This window comes from Apus apus, chromosome Z, assembly GCF_020740795.1.
Source record: "Apus apus isolate bApuApu2 chromosome Z, bApuApu2.pri.cur, whole genome shotgun sequence".
In the NCBI taxonomy this organism is placed as follows: Eukaryota; Metazoa; Chordata; class Aves; order Apodiformes; family Apodidae; genus Apus; species Apus apus.
Window position 1 is genome coordinate 49,571,250 of NC_067312.1, and position 25,731 is coordinate 49,596,980.

The following is a 25,731-nucleotide window of genomic DNA, read 5'->3' on the forward strand; positions in this document are numbered from 1 at the left end:
CTTTTGGTCAGCCCTGGACAAGATGATCACTGTAGGTCCCTTCTAACTTATATTCTCCCTTTCCCTCCCCCCTCTTCTCTCATCTCATTATTTATAAGATGTAGGAGTCCTTTCCTTTTTCCTCTTCAAGATGACATCATATGTAACCATGCTGGGATCAGCATGAAACACACTGGAAGCCGCCTTTTCCCCTGCTGGGGCGCATTGTGTGACAATACGCCCCTCCACACGGCCTTTAAATGATGACAGATGGGTGAAATGACCACCAAGCAAACTATGTGAGTGGCAATGAAACAGAATTATACCTGGATCTAGATTAGTGAGTGATTGAAAATAGGATATCTGTCTTCCTACAACCACCTATTGCTTAGCTTGCCTTAGCCTTCTCTTCTGCAGGTTGAACACAGCCAGCTTCTATGGCCTAGAAATGTCTCTGATAAGGCAAATGATGAGCAATAGGCTACCTACCTTAATGGCAGGTTCCCACAAAGATCTTGAAGGAATACACATATTTTGACAGTAAAGTAGGCCTGTTGGAACCTAGCAAATACAGCATGTAAGCGGCCTGTGATTTTTTGAATCCACTGTGTGTTTTCAGTAAGAGAAAACAGCGATAATTTTTGTTTTTATACAAGGCAATCACTTTTGTTTTTTCCCTGAATCGTATTTTCCCTAAATGAAATTTCAAAAATTAAAGCATGTGCAATATTGTTAGTATTCCTATAACAATTCTTACAATTCTAATTTATTACAAGGAAATTAAAGAGCTATCTTTGGCAACGCTGCAGTTAGAAGAACATATTTCTGTCTGGAATTCCTATACTATATAAACTTCAAAATTATGTATATGCCAAGATCCACAGAAATTAATTATCCATACTGAGATCTATAAAAATTAGTATGTTCAGAAAAATAAAGAGATAAATAGCTAGCAAAAGGCAAAAAAAAGTGGAAGTCACTTAATGGCAGAAGAGAAAAAATATTAACGATTAGATGCATAATATATATAAAAAAATCCTTACGAGTTATAATGTATTTTAGATTGAAAAAGACCTCTGGAGGTCATCCACTTGAACTCTGTCACACCAGGGCCAGCTTGGATCAGTTTGCTCAGGTCCAGGCTCAGATGAGTTCTGCATATTCAAGGATGGATATTTCTGTCTTTCTGTTAGCATAGTCTAAGTACAGTTAGCAGCACAAATAAGTAAAGGACACCACATTTTTCTTCTTTCTTTTATTAAAGATGCAAGATCAAAGGTTTCACGAAAAAATAGAAACTTACAAATTGTGTGAATAGTTTTAATGCATTCATAAAAAGACATTAAATGAAAAATGACTAAGATTCTGTACTATATCTGCAATATAATCCACTGGCTTTATTCTGAAAATAATGTTGCCATTTTGTTCATATGTATTTACCACTTACTTAAAGCAAAACCTTTGCCATGTATTTTCTCCAGAGAAATTATTTCATCCCCATTTTGAAAAGTCTAATAAAAAAACATTGAACACCATCACTGGAATTACTGAGAGCTGATGTTTCTGTAGTAAAAAATTATGCTATGGAAATCAACAGTTACAGAGAGTTATACAGCCATACTACACAAGCTTCTAGGCTATGCTGCATTAGACTGTCTGGATTAGCAAAACATTTTTACAATAATGGCAACTTTTCAGCTGAAACTTAAGCATTTCATACTTTGGATTAAAATGCTGTAACCTTTGAAAAACAAATATCCAGTGTTACACACCTGAAAACATTCTTAACCAAATGGTAATACTCTAAGATTAATGCAACTTCAAATTGAAGCTGCAGTGCCTATATTTTCAGTATCCCCTTATAAAATTTAACTCCTTAGAATGCAACGTGACACACAGAAAAGTGTTCTTTGTATTTACTCTGGGTATTTTCTTGCTTACACTGTATAATGAAACATCTCATCTTAGGAAACCCACCCATCACGTGTAGATGGCGTTCTTGAGGTAAGCACTCTTTGCATTTTAAGATCTGTTGTAAAATAACCACCACACAGGAAATGCAAGAAATCCTGTTACTGGCTTCTACCCATTCATCTGAATTACCCAATTTAGCAACCTAACAGTGTAGTCAGAGAAGACAAGTTAACTTAAAAAAACCACAGAAGTAATTTTAAAAAATCAGATATTTAAACATTGTATGTTAACTTATCTCTGATAGTTGGTGTATACAATTACTCTTTGACTTTATAAAGAGCGAGCTGGTTATCAGTGTTAGGCTAAGCACTATCAACTCACATAAAAAAGGTAAGGTGGAAAGGTTTGGAAATCTCTACAGCATCTCCTATTTTAAATAAAACAGAACAAAAGAAGGCAACAATTCTGTTGAATGATACAAAGAAAAGAAGTAAGATTGTCCATTAAATATTCATTCTGGCATTATCTTAATTTACTTAGATTTCTGTTTATATAATAATTTGTGTCATTATCAAAATGCTTATAAGAAAATGACAGTTCTTTGTAGATTTTCTTGTCACCGTGCATGTTAAAACTCCTGGGGTAGCTTTAGTAAATGATAAGCATGAAGTTCAGCTCCTACTTTCAACACCAGCCTTTGTTGATCAAATGCACTGAGTTAGCACTTAAAAATCAAAGGAAACACACACGATCAAGGCAAAATAAACAGCGGAAAATAAGCTTAACATCTTCTATAATTCAAACTGTCCCTAGAACTAGTAGGAATCCCCTTCAAGAAATCTGCCAAAGGCTTTTTTTGTCTTTAATGAAAAAAAAAAAAGATGCATTTTTGAAGATTTGCTTCAATATCAGTACTTAGTTGTACAGTACATTGAAGTCAGTGTACAGTTTTTGCCATTTTACTGTAACCTCTGTAAACTCACAATTACATTGCATCATATAAAAGGCTGTGAACCCTCTGCAATCCCCATTATATCTGCTGAATGCAGTAGAGTGGAACTATCATGTTGGTATGGGGGAGATGGGAAGGAAGGGAAGAGACAACTGGATGCTGCTAGCTTACTGCTGACAACTGGCTGCCGGACACCTCTACAGCACCAACTCATCACCAGAACAACTGTCTGCTGACCATCATGTTGCAGCCATTCTGCACCATGCATAGAACCTCAAGGAGCAGGTGGCTTTGCTCACGGCTCTCTGATTTTTTCTAGGAAACTGTGTATATACAGGGGGGTTCAAGTGTATGAGTCACACAATTCGTAACATGGAAAATTAATTGTGAGATAAAGGCAACTCAATCAAACATGAGGTATTTTCTAAAAGTAATGTTAAACAAATGCAATTAAAAAACATGAAAACACACATTTTAAAAATGATGTTAAATGAATGCAAATCTAAAACATCCAAAAACTTTTTATAAAAGTAGTGTTAAACAAATGAACTTAAAGATAGAAAAACACAGGTTTTAAAAGTGAAATTCAGGACTGTGACCTGAAATCAGCTGTTTGTAATATGTTTGATTGAGTTACCTTCATCTCAAAATTTTTTGTTTCTCATGCTTGATTGAGTTGCCTGTATCTCATTGTTAGTTTTTCATGTTTCAAACTGTGTGACTCATATACTTGAACTCCCCTGTGTATATCCAGTTTGGTCACAAAAGTCAGGACCACTGGCTCCCTGAGGTTCTTTGTATGGTGCTGAATGAGCACAACCTGCTGGTTGGCATCCAGTTGAGAGCCGGTGGTGTAGCAGCGCCAAGCAGCCAGTTTGTGGTGACTAGTTGGTGAGGACTAGTTGTCCCAGGCCCAGAACAGCAGGTTAAGAAGCAGTAGACACATTGGGTGTCCAGCCCATTTGATAAGCCCGTTCCAATGTCCTCTTGCAATCCTGTAGTACAGTACTGAAGGTTATGTGTGGATACTGCTGCACTAGCTGCTCCACTGTAGCTTCGTTCACCTGCAATCAAATAAAAGAGTCTGTGATGTGCAAAAAGTAAATAAGAAGAGTAACATTACGCAAGCTAAATTAATGATTTAACTTAGGACTCCTGAGAGGACTTGCAGGATTGGGCTCTTCACTGATACTATAGGTTTGGGTGCATTTATGACAAAACAAATATAGAGAATGTAATATTCTGTTAAAGAAAAAAAAAATACACCATGATTTTATTGTAAAGAGAGAAGTTTCTAGCAAATATTGTTTGATTATTTGGTATTGTAAGTAAACAGGAAAGAGAAATAGTCTCCATTTGCAAACAGCTTCGTTTAGAAAATGACAACAATACTTAACTAACTACTAGGCTATTTTCATTCCATTCTTGACTATGCCTGCCACTCACAGAGTCGCAAACCTGCTTATTCAAAGAAAAGCCATCCTGTTTTAAAAAGTGCTGCCCAGAGCAAAAGATTTCTGTCTTGAAATAGAAGCATATTTATTCAAATTTGCTCAAGCAGACATAGGTTTGAAATTTATGATACTACTGGCTTTGAAAAACATTTTTTTTTTTACATCTATAATTAATTTATGGCACAGTTACGATAATTTTAGACATACTATGTAGTTACTCCACAATTAACCTCACTGAAATGAACTTGCACTGTATGGCAGCTATCAATGCGTTTGTGACGAAAAATAAGAGATAACAAAGTATGCAATCTATTCTACATTGCAGATAGATCTGTCTACCCATTAAAAATACAGGTCAACTTTTCCAAAGGTTAAAAGTCCTGAATGTCTTCACATACATCAGTGGTAGAACTTTTTATTTTAGCCTGTTGGTGTGAGGCTATTGTTGCACAAAGGGGTTTTTTTTGGCAGAAATGGTGGAATCAATATTTAAAACATGTAAGGTTGTTAGGTCTGGGATGTCCCTCCTAAATCTTAGATATCAAAGATAGAACCTTCGTTCTTGATTAGACAAGCCAATCAGCAAAGCCTAGATAAAGCTAACACCTTTATAACTGCAGCACTGTAAGAGAATTATTTTAAAGCTGATTTCAGTTTGTATAACATAGGCAGACAGTCTTCTTTGGTCTTTGAATAAATAAAAGATTAACCTAAAACCCATAACTTCTACATAGCTCTCTGAAATCTTTGCTGAACACTTGGGCATTTCAAAATGTGTTGATATTACATTTAAATATGGAACCACCTAGATCAGTAGGATGTACAACTGACATAATTTGCCTTTTTCCCCACAGTGTTCCACATCCGAGGCCAAAAGTAAACAAGTAAGACCGAAATGTTTACCACCATTATGAAGATCCATCTTGGGAATGATATATTAAGGCACAGTGACCACATTGTCTAATAATATTTTTGTCCTTAAGATATAAAAAGGAACACATCCTTCTGAGCAGTGATTGCACTCAATGACAAGGATAAATGAAAGGTTTAATATTGAGTTTTTCTACTTTGAAAATAGAAACACTCAATCTTCATTGGAAGTTTCATCTAGATAAGACTGACTTGGACAGAAAACTGGTTTAACTCTCCTTTGTAGCAGAAACTGTACTCTTTTGGCAAATTACTACATTACAGTAACATCTTCCAGCACTGAAAAACAAGAAGTGACTTTTAATAAATCAAAATTAAACCAGAAACAGCAAAAGTCCTAAAGAAAAAAAATCTGATATTTATAGCTGAATACATACTTTAAAGCTGTCAGCAACACTTCCTGTAACTGCTTGGATGGGAAGAAACCCCCAATGTAGCAATATTTGCTTGTGGTTTTTTTTTGCCTTTTTGTTTGCCTTTTACTTTAAACGTATGGTGCAGAGAGCCATTGCAGCATCTATTGTACTACCAAAACCTTCCCTTAACTCAGCCACAGCAAAGATGCTGACCATAGAGAGCTGCTCATTCTGCTCTTTCTTTTCTACTCTATCTACTAGGTATCTGCAAATATTACTAATACATAGAGGTTATTATGATCTGACACATACCAGCTGAGCTTTATGTGTTAGAATGGTATGGATATTATGGCTTTAGAGCCAATATCATAAGCAGATTTCCTGTTACAGAAAACAAATATTGAGGCAATTTTTTTACAAAGATTATACCCAAATACAGGAAGACAGGTAATGATCTCCATGTCCTGGCCGACATAATCTCCACGTTGTGGTATCTGACTCAAGACTGAATACATTTACAGAACCTACAGTCTAACTAGACATAAGTTAGTATGTTAATTACACGACTAACCTAAGCAAATAGCATGGCCCATGATTCTCAGAAGACAGATGATTCTACAATGTTATATTGTAGCACTTCACACTAGCCGTTCATTGTAACTTTCTTCTGATACAATCATTACTGCATAAAATAATATATAATACAGTTGTTACTAATTGCTATTGCTACTTAACTAAACAAAACAAAGAAACTTTTGGTATTGAGTCTCCAATAGTTACAAAACCATGAGCATGCAGAAGGCAGGTAAAACCATTTCAGAAGTAACAGTGACAAAATCAGCTATTTCGTGACCATGACCTGAATAGTAGAAGGTCTTTTGCATTTTCTAGTATTAAATGAACATTTCAAATTATTAGTCTGATCCTAGACAATAAATTGAGTGGTATTAAACAGTAAAGTAATGACAAATTCTGTGTTCACAGAACAGTTACAGAAATAAATTGAGTTTAAAAAATTGAGTTTATTCTCATGATTGAGGGAAAAAATATCCTAACAAGCTTAATGATAAACTATCAAATATAGGTAGCTTTTAGTTAAGTGTAAATATTTTTAATCCTAAGCAAGTAACAGCAAATAGTTTGAAAATCATGCTGGACAAAATAAATTAAATGTCAGAACAAGAGGATCCATTAAAAAAAAAAAAAAAAAAAAAAAGGATTCTATTTGGCAGTGGAACAATCTACATGGATCCAACGATGAGAAACAATTGTGGATAGTTAAGGCACAAAATGATCACCCATCAGATTTTGAAAACTTTTCTTCTGCCATGACAAAGTCAAACACCAAAGCAGAGTAAAATTCTCAGTTCTTTAAACTTTCTGTAGCATTGAACTAAAACTGCACTGTCCAAAAGGTAGGAAAATAGAGAAATCAAGATTTTATTCTTTGTTAATTAGTTAGATGAACAATGTCTAAGTTAGTATTCCGTTGTAATCCCTAGTACCTTAGGGTACCAAGGATACCCTTAGTATCCTTGTCATCAGTTCCCCTAATGGTAGAACAGAGATGAAAAGAAGCCTTTCCCCAACCATTAGAACAGAAGCTTCTGTCTCTTTGTAAAGATGCAGTCTGGCTGGTGAAAAAACAAAAGAATTGAACGCAATTCCCAAAATAAATTCATTATGCAAACAGAGCAGTTTTCCCTTCTGAGCCTGAATATTCTATTTTTCTTTCACCAAACCTTCATTAATCTTCATCTTTTGAGTTAGAATATCTAATACATTCAATTATGTTCCAATGCCTAATGAAAGAATGCAGTCCTTATCACTAAGAGTCCAAGAAATAGGTTTGTATGAATCCTGGTCATCAAACAGAAAAAAGAAAACAAAAACACAGACTGGTTTTAAAATTATTTTTTCTTGCTGAAATAAAAAAAAATTCCAGGCCAAAAAATATATACATAATAAAAACAAAACCAAAAGCAAACAAAAGAGAAAATGGGTTACAGAAACTGGCAGAACCAAATAGTATCTGACAGGACCAAGTGGTATAACCTCCATTTAACTGAATTAGAGCAGTTATCTGAGTGCCATAGTTTTTACTTTTTGCTTAAAGACATCTGAACATATATTGCCTCTATCTGGGGTGGGACCTCCTTAATTCCCTCTGATCACTATAGAGTGGTCATGCAGAGAGCATTTAAATATTACCTGCACTAGAAAGGAGGAATACTTCCTCCTGTAATGATTAGGAATGTATCTGGGAAAGATGAACAAAAATACCCATCTCGTCCACATGAAATTGAAGAACATTCACAAAAGAGTTTTGGAGATGGTGCTTTGGAGGACTCTAATCTCACCCTGTTACATGTACACATAATGTGGGTGAAACACTGAGAAAAATGGGAAATCAGTGTTCAAACTTTAGGTAACAAGTTCTACCTAGAACAGAAAGGTTGAAAAACCCCTCCAGTCTGTAAATATTTTTTTTCCAGAATAAGTTAACTGGTATTGACAAGGTGATTTCTCAGGTTGGGGATAAACTGAAACTACAGTTTTCAGTTAATAAGCTACTCACAGAAAAATATTAATTCAGATTTTTCATCTGGTATGCTAGATTTTCTCATCCAGTCCAATTGCCAGTATTTACTGATTGGTACACCACTCATATCTGCCATGGACCACCATGACTAATTCATTTTATGTCATCTCCCATGAGTTCTCATAGAAAATTCAAACTGCAAGCATACATAGTTAATAGATAATATTAAGGTTTGGCTTTTAAATATGCCATTTCATTCAACAGAATTCTAGTGAAAATTTTAGTACTGTTTTCTTTCATTTCTAGATTATAAAATCAGGAATCTCTAAAGATACCAAATTATTCCAAAGGGCTAGGATCTATTATTCTTTACATTTTGCTTTCAATATGTTCCTAGAAAAGATCTTATTAAAATGAAAGAAGTAAAGTTTTTCTAATCCTGTTAAGATAAATTAGAAATAATCAGATGAACTAGACATTTATTTTTAATAAGACTGATAGCTTTTTTCCCTCTGATGAATACGACTGGCAAACTGGTAACTGAATAAGGAGAAGGCTCAGGTACTCAACAACTTTCTTGCCTCAGTCTTCACTGGCAACCTCTCTTCCCAAACCTCTCAAATGGATGAACCTCAAGACAGGGAATAGAGAAGCAAAGCCCTCTCAGTGGAAGCAAAGATCAGGTTCAAGACCACCTGAGGAACCTGAACATACTTAAGTTTATGGGACCTGATGAGATGCATCCTGGAGTTCTGACAGAATTGGTTAATTCAATTGCCAAGCCACTCTGCATGATATTTGAAATGCCATGGCAGTAGGTGAAGACCTCAGTGACTGGAAAAAGGTAAACACTGCACATGGATTTGGTGAGTGCACTGTTCAGTGGATGAGAAACTATACAGAATGGTTTGGGTTGGAAGGGACCTTAAAAATCACCTAGTTCCAACCTTCCTGCATGGGCAGCGACATCTCTCACTAGACCAGGTTGCTCAAAGCCTGATCCAGTCTGGCCTTCAACACTTCCAGGGATGGGGCATCCACAGCTTCACTGGGCAACTTGTTCCAGTGTCTCACCAACCTCACAGTGAAGAATTTCTTCCTAATGTCTAACCTAAATCTACCCTCTTCCAGCTTAAAGCCATTACCCCTTGTCCTTTTGGTACAAGTCCTTGTAAAATGTCCCTCATCAGCTTTCCTTTAGGCCCCACTTGGGTACTGCAAGGCTGCTATAAAGTCTTCCCAGGACCTTCTCTTCTCCAGGTTGAATAACCCCAACTCTCTCAGCCCATCTTCATAGGAGAGGTGCTCCAGCCCTCAGATCATCTTCATGTCCCTCCTCTGGACTTGATATAACAGGCCCATGTCCCTGTGTTGAGGGCCCTGGAACTGGACACATTACTGCAAGTGGAGTTTCATGAGAATGGAGTAGAGGGGCAGAGTCACGTCCCTTGACCTGCTGGCCACACTTATCTTGATGCAGTCCAGGGTAAGGTTGGCGATCTGGGCTGCACGCACACTGTGAGCACATTTTGAATAGGTTGGATGGTAGCACCCAGAGGGTAGTGGTCAATGTCTCAATGTCCTGATCATGACCAGTCATGAGAGATGTCCCTAAGGGGTCCACACTGGGAATAGTATTGTTTAATATCTCCATTAATGACAGACATTGAGATTGAGTGGACCCTTAGCAAGTTCTGCGCCCCTCAGTTCAAGAAGGTCAGGGAACTGCTGGAAAGAGTCCAGCGCAGAGCCACAAAGATGATGAAGGGAGTGGAACATCTCCCTTATGAGGAAAGGCTGAGAGAGCTGGGTCTCTTTAGTTTGGAGAAAAGGAGACTGAGGGGTGACCTCATCAATGTTTACAAATACGTAAAGGGTGAGTGTCAAGAAGATGGAGTTAAGCTTTTTTCAGTGATGACCAGTGATAGGACAAGGAGTAATGGATATAAATTGGAGCATAGGAGGTTTAAGGTGAATATCAGAAAATTTTTTTTTACTGTGAGAGTGACAGAGCACTGGAACAGGCTGCCCAGAGAGGTTGTGGAGTCTCCTTCTCTGGAGACATTCAAAACCCACCTGGACGCCTTCCTGTGTGATGCACTCTAGGTGACCCTGCTCTGGCAGGGGGGTTGGACTAGATGATCTTTCGAGGTCCCTTCCAACCCCTAAGATTCTATGATTCTATGATTCTATGATTCAAGGATGACATGACTGAGGGACAGGATGTCATCCAGAGGGGCCTGAATATGCCTTAGAAGTGCACCCATGTGAACTTCATGAGGTTCAACAAGGACAAATACAAGGTCCTGCCCATGGGTTGGGGCTACACGCAGTATCATTACAGGCGAGGGGTTGAAGGGATTGAGAGCAGCCCGGAGGAGAAAGACTTGGGGATGTTGGTTAATGAAAAACTGGACATGAGTCACATAAGCAGCCATAAAAGAAAAGGCTCCTCCCCCCAACCTAGGCTCACATGCAAAAACCCCAGACTTGCAAAACTGGTTTATTGCAAAGATGCGGTCTTAGAACCTCTCAGAAAAACTTGTCTATGCTTCTCAGTGGTTCATGATACACTGCTGAAATTGTATTTGCATAGAATCTAATCTTGCTATTGGGACAAGCATGTGGATAGCTGATTTTTGGAGACTGCTGACATCATGGACACTCTCCTGAGGACAATACAGGTAGGTATATTCAGTTACAGTATTTATAAGCCAGTTATTAATAAAAAATACAAAAACAAAGTTATAATATGGTTAGTCTGCAATATGGATCAGAAAGACATTAATAATAACTGCTATCTTAACTTTAGAAATCTAGTACTTCTGAAGAATTTTAAGGACATGTTAGCAGGTGAGATGTAACATTCACATCAAAAGATTTTGAGGGCTGCCACAGATATGATGTTTGATAATACAGAAGAACAGAGCACAAGTATTACAGGGAAACACACATTCATACAGACTTTGTCTTCTCTAAGCTGTTGTTTGCTTTCTCCAGTCGATGTCTTACAAAAAAATGCATTTTGTTTCATTTTTTTTTGGCTAATAGTTGAGTGAATTATATTCTCAGATTGCCCAATTATAACTGTTGCCTGTAGCCATAACAAACTTAAAGATTTCTGGAAATGTGTTGTGTGAAGTGCAATTGATTAGCTAAGGCAGACATATTCCACAGTTTCAGTGACTGCGCTCTTGCTTAGGAGTGGAACCTTTCCTCAGGACTTTAATAAAATAAGAGCACTACCAATATTAGCACAATACTCTGTAGTCCAAATCAAGTCCCTTATGATTTCTGCAAAGAATGTATTTCAACTTAATGGATGCTGTTATTAAAAAAAACCCAACAAACAAAACCAAAGCCACACAACAAAAAGCACACATGCATGCACATATGAACACTAAATTTGTGGACTCTTAAATAATGAATTTGACAAGTATATTCTAGTTTCCTATTATATTCCTATTATAATGACATTCAACAACCTATTTTTGTTAAATCTTAGCAATTAATTTCCCACTTTTATTTGGAAATGGGAAGGAATGGGTAAACAGAAATATCTCTAATATTTTCCAACACTTGAAGTAAAAATAAGTGGAACCTGCTAATATTCAATGGTAGCACTTAAAGGTTTTCAGAAAAATGTAGCAATGTCGCTTGTGTAGTATAGCACCTTCACAGTTCTTTGCTTAAAACCCAACAGAAAGGTAGAGTCCTAGAGGAATTAAATTAATTATTGTGGCTGTTTACAGAGATGAATGCTACTGCCTCAAACTGCCAGTCCCTGCACAATTTGTGCAGTCCCTGCATTACTGCAAACAAACAAAATAATCCATTTCAGTTCTCCGAGTTTGCAGTTTTCTACCAGAGCCAACATTTCAGGGCTTGCCATCCTAATCACTACTGCCAGTGCAAAACTGAACATTAAAGTTGCATAAATGATAAAAGCTCTCATTCTCAATTATCTTTGCTTATTGTAAGAGAAACCATTCTGAAGGAGCATTTTAGTTTGGCTGATTGGTCGGTTTTCTAATCCTGTTCATTTCAATCAGATGAACTTCTAGGCTCCACATACACAAGTTTTCAAGGTAAAAATAGAACGAGTACTGTAAGTATTTGAAATTATGATACAACTCTGTGCATTGCTTTGTTCTTAATTGTAAAAATTGCAGTTAATGAAGACCCACATGCAGTGAAACTACAATGTTTATTTATACACTGATATTCTTTCAGATTACTTTCTGCCTGATGAACTACTATCATTGTCTATTTTCCTTCCTATTCTGCTGCATTACAAAACATTGTAGTGTATTATTGCAATACTTGTTAAAACGATGGCCTGTAAAATTATCAGAGAGATAATTCTCAAAAAGTTTTGACTGGAAGTTCTAGGCAACAATGCTTCTAAAACATTTATCCTTTTTTAAACAACAACAGCAACAACAACAAAACAAACAACACCCCCCCCCCCCCCCCCAAAAACAAACAAAAAAACCCAAATTGCTGACTACTTCACATTGCATTTTTCCTTATTAGTTTCCCTTATTCTGATATTGAACATGAGGGCCCACCTTTCTCTTACAGTATTACATGGTCAGGTGGTTGTTTTTTAAAAAGAAGGACAGATTCATTAACTCAAGAAGATTCCATCTTCAGCCTACTGCCATGGATTTGTGGCATTGTCAGTCTGGAAGATAAAAATATTTTGGTAATGAAACAGTTCAACTAGAAGTACGAAAAGTTCTATTTCTATAAAGAATCCTTTCTTATCTTTTAGCAGATGCTTTCATTCCCACAAGTAACAGATCTGTTATTTCAGTTAGGTAGGGGTGAAAAAAAAGTATTTTTAAATTGTTGTAATGAAAACAAAAGCAAAATAAATGCTGATTTTCTTTTGTTGTCAGCTAGCAAGGGTAACTGTAGTTTCCTTCTAATGGCTATTCACAGATTTTATGAATCTAAAATCTTCATTATTAATAGAGAGATGTATCTATGGTGGCTTCCACATCATATGTATAAAATTAAAAAAACCCAGCAGGTTCTTTTTAATATGCAGCAAGGTAACTTAAACAAGGTTCAAGAGTTATCTCTCAATTCAAGACCTGCTGGCGGAACTAAAAAGTAAGAAGGACCTGCACAAGCAGTTCAGGCAGGGCCGGGTATCTTGGTAAGAGTACAGGGACACTGCCCACTCATGCAGGTGTAGGGTCAGGAAGGCCAAGGCTTAGCTGGAGCTGAACTTTGCAAGGGATACGAATAATAACAAAAAGGGCTTCTAGAGGTATATCAATCAGAAAAGGAAGATTAAAGAAAGCATCCCCCATGATGAGCAAGGATGGCAAACTAGTAACAACAGACGAGGAAAAGGCTGAAGTTCTCAATGACTTTTTTGCCCCAGTCATCACTGGCTTTCTCCTCACACCTCCTGAGTTGAAGGACCTCAGGATGGGAACCAGTGGAAGGAAGTCCATCCCATTGTAAGTGAAGTCAAGGTTCAGGATCAACTGAAGAACCTTGACACACGTAAGTCTATGGGATCTGATGAGATGCTGTGAAGGACCAGACCTTTCCTCACACAAACACAATATGCCCCTTAGGTCAGCAGTCATAACTGGCTTAAAGATGGCTGCTCCACGTAGCAGTTTAAGCCCTCTCCTGCCTGCCTCCCCTGCCAGAAAACAACAACTCCCGCCAGGAGGAGGTAGCCAGCTGCTACCTGCTAGCTGGAGAGGAGCAGTGGCGGGAAAATCACAACAATGTTGCAAACCCTAAGTCTGCCTGGTAACAGCAGTGGTGGGAAAAAGTCCCTGCCTGATTGGCTGAGAAGCCCCAGAAACAAGAGACTGGCCAATCAGGAGCAAAGGAGACCCATAAAAGAGACAGCGCGCGCTGCTTGGGGCACTTCTGGACGGACACTGAAGCTGCTGCTGCTTCTCCTGGGGGGGTGACCTGCGCCTTGGGGTGCCTGCCAGCCAGAGGTCCCCGATCCTGTTCCCGCTCCTGTTCACCTGCTAGTCCCGGCTCCCGGCTCGTCCTGCCTCGCCCGCGGCTTTTTGCAGCCTGGCTCCCGGCTAGTCCTGGACCTGCTGGTTCCTGCAGCCCAGCTCTCCCGGCTAGTCCCGGCCCCCGCTTAAGCTCCAGTCCCAGCTAATCCCCGCAGACCTGGCTCGCCTGCAGCTTCTGCAGTCCCGGCTCCCAGCCTGCCTGCGGTCCCTGCCTGCTGCTGAGCACGTGCGGTGAGACTTCTTCCTGCCACCCCTGGTTCTGAGACCGGATTGCAGGGGAAGTCACCCGCAGCTACTACAAAAGCACCTAGACCATCTCAGGAATAACGTAAGGGATTGTATTCTGGGTATAAGTCTCTCCCTGAGGTGTTCCTGTCTCACCTGCACACAAACCGCGACCCGATACGGGACAAGCATCGGGCATATCCCTCCTTCCTCTTCCCCTCATAGATAATTAATCTGGATGTGTAAATAAGGTTTACCTATATATATATATAAGTATTAGAGCATAAGTAAGTTCTTGCTATTTGGTGTTTCAAAGATATTTTAAAGATATTTTACTTTCAATTACCCTCTTTGAGTCTCCTGCCCCAAATGGTTTTATTTTTCCCCTCAATAAACCATGTATTCGTAAATTCTAATTGGGGATTGGCTGCTGTTACTGGAAACACTAGTGAGCATTGAATAAGCGTCTCGCCCGAAAAGTCAGTGCCGAAGTTCATTGCTCCTCTGTGAGGGGCAAGCGCTGCGTGCGGACCTCTCGGCAGATCCCGGTAAGTTAAATTCACTCCAACAAGGAGATATAATAGGTCGCAGATCGCGACAGATGCATTCTAGAATCCAGAGGGAATTGGCTGATGCAGTAGCCAAGCCACTCTCCATGATACTTGAAAAGTCATTGCAGTCAGGAAAGGTGCTGGTGAACGGAAAAAGGGAAACATTACACTCATTTTTAAAAAGAGTAGAAAGGAGGAACCCAGGAATTGCCAACGTATTAGTCTCAACTCTGTGCCTGGGAAGATCACAAAAAAGATGCTCCTGGAAGCTCTGACAGGGCACATGGAGGACAGGGAGGTGATTCAGGACAGTCAGCATGGGGCAAGTCCTGTCTGACCAACCTAGTGGCTTTCTACAATGGAGTGACTGCATCAGTGGACAAGGGAAGACCTAACAATGTCATCTATCTGGACTTCTGCAAGGCCTTCGACATGGTCCCCCACAATATCCTTCTCTCTGGGAAGATATGGATTTGATGGATGGACTGTTCAGTGCATAAGGAATTGGCCATATCCAGAGGGTAGTGGCAAAAGGCCTGATGTCCAGATGGAAAATGGTGACAAGTGGTGTCCCTCCGGGCTCCATATGGAGACCAGTGTTGTTTAATATCTTCATTAATGATATTGACAATGGCCTTGAGAGCACCCTCAGCAAGTCTGCCAATGACACCAAGCTGGGTGGTGCAGTCAATATGCCAAAGGGATGGGATGCCATCCAGAGGGACCTGGACAAGCTGGAGAAGTAGGTGCAGGTGAACTTCATGAGGATCAAGGCGGCCAAGTGCAGGGTCCTGCACCTAAGCTAAGATAACCCAAGATAAGAATACAGGCTGGGTGAAGGCACAACAGAGAGCAGCCCTGTAGAAAAGGCCTGGGAGTACGAGTGGACCAAAAGCTGGACATGAGGCACTAATGTGCAATTGCAGCCCAGAAGGTCAGCCACATCCTGGGCTGCATCAAAAGAAGTGTGGCCAGCAGATCCAGAGAGGCAATTCTGCCACTCTACTCTGCCCTGGTGAGACCTCACCTGATTCAGCTCTGGAGCTCCCAAAACAAGAAGGATGTGGACCTGTTGGAGTGTGTCCAGAGGAGAGCAACAAAAATGATCCGAGGGCTGGAGCACCTCTCTTATGAAGACAGGCTGAGGGAGTTGGGGTTGTTCAGTCTGGAGAAAAGAAGGCTTTGGGGAGACCTCATAGTGGCCTTCCAGTACCTGAAGGGGGCCTATAAGAAGGCAGGGGAAGAACTGCTCACAAGGGCATGTAACAATAGGGGGAATGATTTTAAGCTAGAAAAGGGTAGATTTAGGTTGAAAAATTTCTGTAATATGAGGGTGGTGCATCGCTGGAACAGGTTACTTAGAGGGGTGTTGGGAGCTCCATCCCTGGAGACATTCAAGGTCAGGCTTGATGGGGTTCTGAGCAATCTATTCTAGTTGGAGATGTCCCTCCTTATTTTAGGGGTTTGGACTACATGACAGGTCCCTTCCAACCCAAGACATTCTATGATTAAAATTACAGTGATTTAAGAAAAAATAAGGGCTATAGCATTTTTCTTAATGGGAAGGACTAGATATTTTTTGAACTCTTAAAGATCACAAAACCGTTACTTCAAATCTCAAAAAGAACCCCTTAAAATATATAAGAGAAAAAGATGGCAATTTGTCAGGTTTTTTGATCAGGCTAATGATAATTCACATTTTCTGAAGGTAGAAGGCAAATAAATGTGTTAAATATAATAAAACAAGCCATGGCTCTGTACTCCCATAGTTCTACCATTGACTAAGAAAAGTTTAGCTCAAGAATATATTTGAAATTTAAAGACATATCTCTAGAACCTAAGATCTTACATCGTTTTCACTTATTTAGCCTCAGATACAGACTGGCCATGTAAATTAAAAGTTTGTGGCTAAAGGTTAAAAACATTTGTGTTCATGCTTCCTAAAATATATATAAATATAGTCCGAAGTTGGTAAGTTTTTCACAAGCTTGCATTTCCTCATATACAACAGGAGCTGCATCCCAGTTACGCTAAAGATTTGCAGTTTGCACAGGATATATATTTACACACCTTTCTAAAACAGATTGCACAGAAGGAAAAAGTGATACATTATTTTAAAAATGTACTGATTTTCTAAAAATGTTACTTGTACTTCAGACATGAATTCTTTCTTAATGGACTGCTTTTATATTTAGGGGTCATCAATCTTCCTGCCTATTTGTGGTAATAGAAAATAGTTTCCTTTTGTTCCTTTTGTACTCACCATTAATTTCTGTGCTCTAACATCTCAGTAAAGCTATAATAGGAAATACATGCTACAATTAATCTGAGAAAGTAATCTGGAAGAAGCTATGGGCTTTCAGAATTATTTTCATGAAAAGCAACATGGCTATCTGGAAATAAAAAAAAAAAAAAGCAAAAAAGCGCAAAAAAGCAGCAAGGAAGAATGGCTGTGACAATTTATTAACTGAAGCTGTGTATCCATTCACAGCCAACTTTGTCAGATGCACTTCATTTCATTTACACATAGCTATGACTGTTGAATTTTGTGGGCTCTGCTGTAATTTTTTTGTATGTTTTCCTAATAAGTGTCTGTGTGCATTTATGTGCACTTTTGATAACCTTTGCAAATAGCAGCACAGCTATAGGAAAAAGATCCTTAAAGACTAAAATCTGCCTGAGAAAAGTTGCAAACTCTACAGATAAGTTACTCTGACACATTGTTAAATCAGCTGAGCTATCAGCCAGAAAAACACATTAAGTTGTTACCCACTGTTTCCTGGATGATACAGATCCATTTTCCACAAAGGTGAAGATTTCAAACTTCCATTTTTAAAAGCCATTTGAGTCATTGTCAAAGCACAATACAGAAGTACTACAAAGTCACGCTTAATATGAGTTCTAGCAATAAACAGCATAGAAAACATCACCCTTTTTCTGAGATTTATTTTGGAAATATGAAATACAGAATATTTATAAATAATTAACTAACTACAGTAAGTAAATATGATCTAGGTCAGCTGAGGCATAGGAACATACCAATTTGTGTTCAAAAAAAGAAGCTTGAAATATGTGGGTTTGAGTCTGTGAATCTGACACAGGCATCATTTTATGCCCTGAGTATGCAAGTAAAGATTCTTAGGAATTCTGATGTTAGTGTGTGTGGGAGAAAAGAAAGTACCCCATAACTTTTTGCACCTTTCTCGAAGTATTTTAAATATTTAAAGGAAAGGATGAATTATACTTAAAAATACATACTTTCCTAATCTGTGATTAAAATAATAGAGAGCTACAGATAAAATTTTGTTGGAAGAACAGGTAGTCATATTCTATTTCTGCTTTGGGGAGACTGAACTCAGGTGAATTAAATATAACCCTTGTTTCTGGAGACAACTTTCTTGGTATTTACTGAAGTGCAAACCAGAGCTCAAGTGTATCCTGGTAGTACGCAAACCAGCTACATGTTCCCTCACACACGAGTCAAGTCCCAGAACACAACCGTGGACTGCAGCTCACCACCCTGCGGAACTCCTCTACACAGAGAAACTGGGAATTTGTGGTTTTACTGTGCTGCCAGAACATCAGGAAGAGGCAATACAAGGGAATGAAGCCTGGCTCACAGCTCGCGGGAGTGGGGCACAGGGTGAATGTAGTTGGTAACACCAGAATGCAAAACAGAAATACTGTGTCTCTTACGCTTTTTCCAGTTTCATAACTCTATAGTGCCCTGCTTAGGCCTTAAATAAATGCTAGTTTTATCTCTTACTGATTTCAAAAGAAATTGAGACTCAGAATGGCAACATTTCTATGAAACACATTACTTGTGTAGTCCCAAGTACTACTTGTGTAGTACCAAGTCCCAAGGTGCCTGTACAAACCCACATATACAAATGCACACAAATATATATTTGCATAGGGCTGATGCCCTGTACCATTAGAGAGATCAGAAGGGTCCTAGGTTCATAAGAGTATTTGTTGATGTTTGTATGCAGGCAATTGGGGAATTTCATTGCCCAGAATATAGGTACTCTAAGATATTTAGGGTCTATTTTCTGAACGCCTAAATACTTTTTGAGGTCTGGATCACAGTTTCTCAGAGGCCTATATGAAATTAATGGTATGTGTCTCACTTCTGATGCTGTACAATGCATGACACCGTAGAGATAATGCTAGCATTTCCTGAGATACGCATGGAAATGGAAGCAGTAAATTCTGCTACCACATCTATATGAACTTTGCTGAGTGCTAATTTTCCTGCACAAGGTGCTCCACTTTGGCACTTCAATTGCTATCAGGACTTATGGCCATGTGTCCACACTGCCCTATACCTGAACCAGTTTGTTCAGAGCACTCCCCAGCTGCTGTTGTGTAGTGCAGGAAAAAACAAATTTGCCTAAGTCATGGAATTGCTAGGGAAAACCAGAAAAAAAAAAAAGAAGAAAAAAAAGAAGAGACATTTGCTGAGTAATTTTGTCTCTGATAATTTTACATTGAAAATATTATTTATATTTTTGTATATATAAGCATAAACATATTTTCTAAACCAAAAGTCTATGATAGATAGTTCTTAAAGACATTCAGCATTATACAACTATTTAGCAACACCTAAATGTTGAAAGAATTGTTTTAAAATGCTTTGTAGAAAACTTCCAGCTTACATAAATGCCCTTATTATGATCATCTCATGATAAAGTTAGCATTATTTATGAGACTTCTCAACCCAACCACATTTATTTTAAGGCAAAGATCATATTGTTCCTGTGGTGTGCATGTTCGATGGCAGAGAGCGTGGTAAAAAGAAAGGTCATGGCAACGGCAGCTTGATGAGAAATGAGTAGTCTGATTATTTTCATGATGTGGATCAATATTAAAACACATTGCCTGAAGGTATTCAGATAATCAATGGCATAAAACAGAGCCTGTCTTGCCCCAGGCTTGCAGCCTCTCTGATCTTTCTTGGGAGGACCCTTGACGCCTCTAATTTATGTCAACTGCATATCAAAGAAATTCCAAAGAACCTAAGTCATGAAGAGTACTTTCCTGGTAACCATTTGAGGTCTACTGACATATGCTCCCTATGTAACTGTATCTGAGTATTTTCATTACAATGCCTAGGAATTCCAAGAAAAGTATAAATGCTACCTAAGTAGCAGGGTAACAGTCAGTAGCTTAGGAAAGGAAGTCTGGTTAGAAGGGACAAACCTTCTAAGCCCCTCTTCACTGCAAGCTGACAATAGTTAAAATACAAGACTTCTAGTCATGTAAATGAACCTTTCTGTTCCACCCAATAATTCTCTTTAATGCTGGATGCTGACATTTTTAATTTAATAGAGCCGCCGCTGGAAAAAATTAGTTCTGCATGATACTGGGGACAGATAGCTGAAGACATTGTTTTATTCAGTAGTTTCTCTGTTTATATGCTGTGGAAAAAAGGAGTTGGCGTCTTCTCGCTGCCAAAAACTCTTAAGTCAAGGATACTTACTTCATTCTGTCTGAGGAGCTATTTTTCCCATCAAGGCTTTTCAAGCAAGAAAATAATTTCTAGTGATAGTCCTGCTACTACAGTGTTTGCTGTCAACAGCATTTAGTAATTTCTTAACAAGTTTTAGCTACCATGCTTTGAATACTCATACACATGCACGTGTGCACACATATAGACACACACTGGCACACAGTCAACACTGCTTCTCTATCTTCCTTGAACCTTTCTCAAAAATATTCCTTTTTTCCTTTTAGCAGTTGTCTTTTCACACAAAAGATGGTAGATAATTCTTTTTAAGAAACTAGGAAAACATTAACCAGCAATTAGAGGAATACAGACCGTAGTATGTATAGAATTATTGTATAGAATTATTAGTATGTATAGAATTAATTGACGAAGTAGTAAAACTTCCTTTCAATATCAAGATCATTGATTTTCTACAGGAGATGAAAACAGGATTAAATTACTACATTTACTAGATCCCTGTTAATTATTCAACATTAGGTAAACCTACAAAATAAATACATACGTGTAAAATTGATCGGTTATTCAAGGGTCAGATCTGATTCCCAAGGCCAAGTAAGCCTTTGAACATTCTCTAAGTACATAATCTTAGCACAATCTTCCAAAGATCTCGCATGCTCTTTTTGTCTATTGTCTCTTATGTAACACCAACACCTAGGAGATTGACTGGAGCCAGCTTTAAGAGACAGAGCAATTTTTCCAAAGTGCTCAACCTCCCCTCAAACTGGAAACTGTCTAAGGCTAGGTTTGCAAACTGTTATTTATAATTTTACAACTAACGTGTAAATTATTATTCTTTACCAGTGAAAATACTGGTTTTTTTAAACTGTCTTCTGTAAAGGATTGCAAGGGATGCAAGATAGTAATTTCGAGCATGAAGTTTCTTAGACAAAAAACCTGTGTTTCCACAAGATGTATCCAATCAGAAATTTGCAAGCCTTAGAGACATGCTTATCATGGGCACCACAAGATGGACATTTTATCATAATGGCAGGAAAATAATCAATCCTTGCAGTTTTATTTGAAGATTTGAGACCAGAGTCGCTGAACCTCCAGTGACATCTAGCTATTTCTGCTATGTTCCCAGGCTTCTTGATCTCTCTTTTCTAAACACAGACATGATTCCTGAAGTCTTATGATTCCTCACAGAGTGAGGTGCAGCTGGACTATCTTGTCCTCTCTTCTTCTAACGATAAAATGCTAGAACTTCTAGGAATTCTTAATATATTTCAGGTAGAAAAGCTATGTAAGAAGAAAATCAGTGTTTGTTTGTTTGTTTGTTTTAGCATTATAGTTTTACCCAAATCTTTGCTCTTGTGTTTCAAAACCAGTATACATGAAGAAGAACACAGAGGTATAGAAAATGACGCTGGAAATAACACTGAAGCATTTTTCTTACTCTAGGATTTCTTCTTTCTTTCTTTTTAAAAAACAAAGTGGTCTGTCACAGTAATGACATGACATAGCAACCACTTTTAGCCAAAAATATTCAAAATCAGAGGGCAGATTTTACATAAAAGTTTTTTGAGCATCTCAGGCTGTGGGTGTGGCCTGTGGGTATATTTCGAAAATTAGTGTCAGCAAAAATTTATAATGTTCTCTTTAGTTTTCTGGATACTTTTAAAGCTAAATATGTGAACACAGTACACTAAAGAGTTACTACAGTAGTGAGTACCCAACCTGTTTGTCAAGAAAAACATAAATCTTCCCATCTCTCTCCCTAACCCACACATACCCACACATACACACATGAACACTCTCACACATGCTCAGAAGCAGGCACCACTTCATGCAAATGCTCCTTACCTGATCACATCTCATCAGCCCTAAATATCTGAGACACTTGCTGCTTTGTGCAATTTGGGTAGCTCCATGGTCTGTGATTTCTTTGCACCATCCAACATCCACTGTCTCTATTGTCTTGCTGTATCGTCCAATGGCTACCAGAGCTGTAAAGATATTAAAGATATGAACTGTATAGCTTGTGGACATTGTAAGCTCAGTTCTACATATATATGAAAAATGCTGAAATTAATTTTTGAGAAGCAGCTCTCACATAAAAGATGTTGTATTTCAGCCTTTTTCAGTATGAAACAGCTCCCTCTTCAAATTAAGAATACATGTATGTGCAAATATATAGATAAACAGCTCTTCCTATACCTTCTTCTATCTATCAATCAAGACAAACAGACCAGTTGGCAGAGATATTCTATAGGAATTATCTTAATTTTTTTTTTTAAGATGAAGAACAAATTAATTGAAATTGAGAGATATAGAATAGAACAATTCTAACTCTTCCGAGAAAATATGTTTTATACTACTAACATTTTTTTTCCCCAGCAAAATAATATTGCAAAGATAGCAGAGAGAATAACAGGACATTTTCTGTTTTAGGAAACCCTGTTGGTATCTTACGTCATACATTTGATAACTATCTTTTAAAATTGCATTTGTTTCCCATTTCTTATATTGATGATGCCATAACATTGTGTCTCACTTTCTTCATGATCATGTTTCCAAAAAAAAAAACAACCAAAAAAAAGGCCAGGAGGAATTAAAACAAAAGCTTCAACCTTTATAAAAGGAAAGGAAAGAGGACCTGGAACTTCTGAAAAGACTGAAAAATGGTAGGGAAGAGAAACTATGAGGCATCTGAACAGGCTGGGAAGGCTTTGTCAAGACAGGGCTACTCTAGAACAACAAAAAGTGTACAAAAAACTAGCACCCTGGTCATCTTGGACTAGAATACTGTTTTGGAAACACAGACTCAGAAACCGTTAAGTCAAGCTGGGGTTTATTAAAAGACATGAGCAACAGCTTTCAGCAGGTAAAATCTCAATACAAGAAAAAAGTTCAAGGTTACTGGTGAAGAAGTCAGCCATCTGCATGTAGACAAGAGGTGGGATGTTTACAGTTTTTAACTAGTTATAATGCAGGTGCTGGAAAGGAAAATGGATTAGTAACTTAATTAAAATGAAAATATCTATAAAGTTCTGTTCATGCTACAGAAACTAGTGTCAGCTGGTTGCTCCTGATCTGCCAGATGTCAATCTCAACTAATCAGGGTGTGACTGAGATGCAGAAGCAGAGAGAACAAACTCACATGACCCTGTAGTAGTTCTGCAAAGACCTGTACTTATGGCAGTAAGGATAATTTGATAATTTATAAATATTTGGGTGGACCTGATTTGCAAACAAAATCAGCCATAAGAGGCCAAAGACATTCTCAGAAACTGTGGACGGTGTAGTACTCCATAATTATTTTTTTTTGCATCAGCTCACCAAAAAGAGCAATGATAATTTAATTTTGTAACTGACATAATGAACTTATTATTTGATAATCTATGTATTTTCCTCTTGGTTTCACTGATTTTTATAGGACACCACCAACTTCCTTTTCTTTTCCCAGTACATCCTAATTTTGCAAATTGTAAATGTATGTACAGCAGAACATAAACTTTGTACTTTTTTAATAGAGTCCTTTTAAACTATCACTTTAATAAAATAATAGGCAGCCAGAAATTTTCTGCATATACTTTGAAACAACAAAAGCTATAGTAATTATAAATTATTGTACTCAACACAAAATATTATACACTTCAAGCAATGCAGGAATATTGAAAGCCTTTTGTAAAGTTGTAGTAATATCGTGTCGTTTTTTCAATGCTTCATGTAAAACTGACAGAAAAAAAATAACAGAGGATACTTCTATGGGTGTAACATTAAGATCATCAGATCACACTGGTGAAGAATTCTCCTAGTCAAGGCATAAAAGGAAATTTAGAGACGTAATTTCTCGGAGTTCCCTCACAAAACAGATTAGAGAGAAAGTAGGGGATGATGTTGTTGAAAGATCACAAAAGGGTGTTATACTGTGTGCAAAATGCACGTGGCGAAAATAAAACCTTAGCATCATTTGTCCAAGAAGCTGATCAGAATATGGCAAAAAAAAGATGGCTTAAAGCATGAAATGACATGCAGGTATCTTCAAATGCATATATTAAACAAATTGGAAGAACAAAAGATTCTCTGATTAATATACACCATTTCATAACAGATTAACGGAAAAACATTTTATAACAAAACAGAATTTTAAATGTGTTAATTCTTCATTTGATATCCTAATCTTTTTATTTTGGCATTTTTAGGGCGTAAAGGATTTAATTTCTGTATTAGGACTGTAATTAAACATATTAAATTTTATGAATTGTTTATACAAAGATTAAACATTTTTACCTTTTACATAATAAAAAAGAAGCTTAATGATTATTCAAATTATTACAAAATAATTACCAAAGCAAAGCACCTCTTTGAAAAACTGGCCTTCACTTCTTGTCTTCTGAACACTTTAACAAGTCAATTGCTACTAGTGTTACTTCTCTGAACTATTAAAGGAATTTAAAAGGCCATCCTTGGGATTTAGGAAAAATAAGTAAGTTTCCATAATTCAAAGTGTATATGTATGATTTTTTGTACTATATTGTCATTACTACGTTCTGTCAATTATAAGGAAAGCCAGAACACAACTTCAATGACACTATGAGAAAACCACCACAGTTTTGGCACAGGTAACAATAATTTTAAGAACCAAGCAAAACAGAATAAAAAACCCTCAAGATGAACAAAAAAATGCCAAGTTTGATATATAGGGAGCAGGGCTTTCTGAGTGAACACATTTTGCAGCTCAGACTGCAACTGATTAAGACAACTCTAAATCTGTTTTCTTCACCTGTGTAATTAGTTTCTGTATATTCAAATAATTGAATTAAATTTCATGCTTTAATCAATCTGTGCGTCTAATCTGTACATCAGGTATGTCTCAGGCTAACCATGGCTGACACATATCTTAGATTAGGGACTGCTGAATGGACACTGTGTGTCTGACTGGCCTTTCCATTGCAGCATTCCTTATCATCATCTCAACCCTACTCATTCCTACAGAGCCTCCCAATATTACATGCACAATTTAATTTTCTGTTCAGCAGTATAACAAGCTGGGTATTCTTGAATACATTAGACCATTGACAATATTTTTTTCTAATTTAATTACAAATTACACTGGAAGCCAATTACTGCATTAGAGATGGCTGAAGACTTAAAATATTCTGTCTTATACTACTAGAAAATAACATTTATTTTGTAGTTTGCAACTCTTTGTCCCCAGATTAGCACACAGCTTTCTGGAAAACCAAATATTTTTACATGTGTGTACAATGTTACACTGTAGTCATATATTGAACAGTTAATCTATCAGATATATAAAGGGTATGCCATTTAAAAACACCAATGATCATATTTTCAGAAAATTTCAATGTGC

General features: G+C 37.6%; 1 protein-coding gene across 2 annotated transcripts in view; it reads right to left on the minus strand.

Moving 5' to 3' along the window:
- Positions 1–1,219: 1,219 nt before the first annotated feature.
- FBXL17 (F-box and leucine rich repeat protein 17) overlaps positions 1,220–25,731 on the minus strand; it is a 199,798-nt gene continuing 175,286 nt past the window's right edge. The window contains exons 8-9 of one of the 2 annotated variants that reach the window (XM_051643659.1): positions 22,221–22,363; positions 3,676–3,909 (exon numbers count right to left, since the gene is read on the minus strand). In XM_051643659.1, coding sequence (XP_051499619.1) covers positions 3,772–3,909; positions 22,221–22,363 — 281 coding nt within the window. In that variant the 3' untranslated portion in view covers positions 3,676–3,771. Of the gene's footprint in view, positions 3,910–22,220; positions 22,364–25,731 lie in introns of both variants that reach the window. The other variant, XM_051643658.1, reaches the window with a different exon arrangement.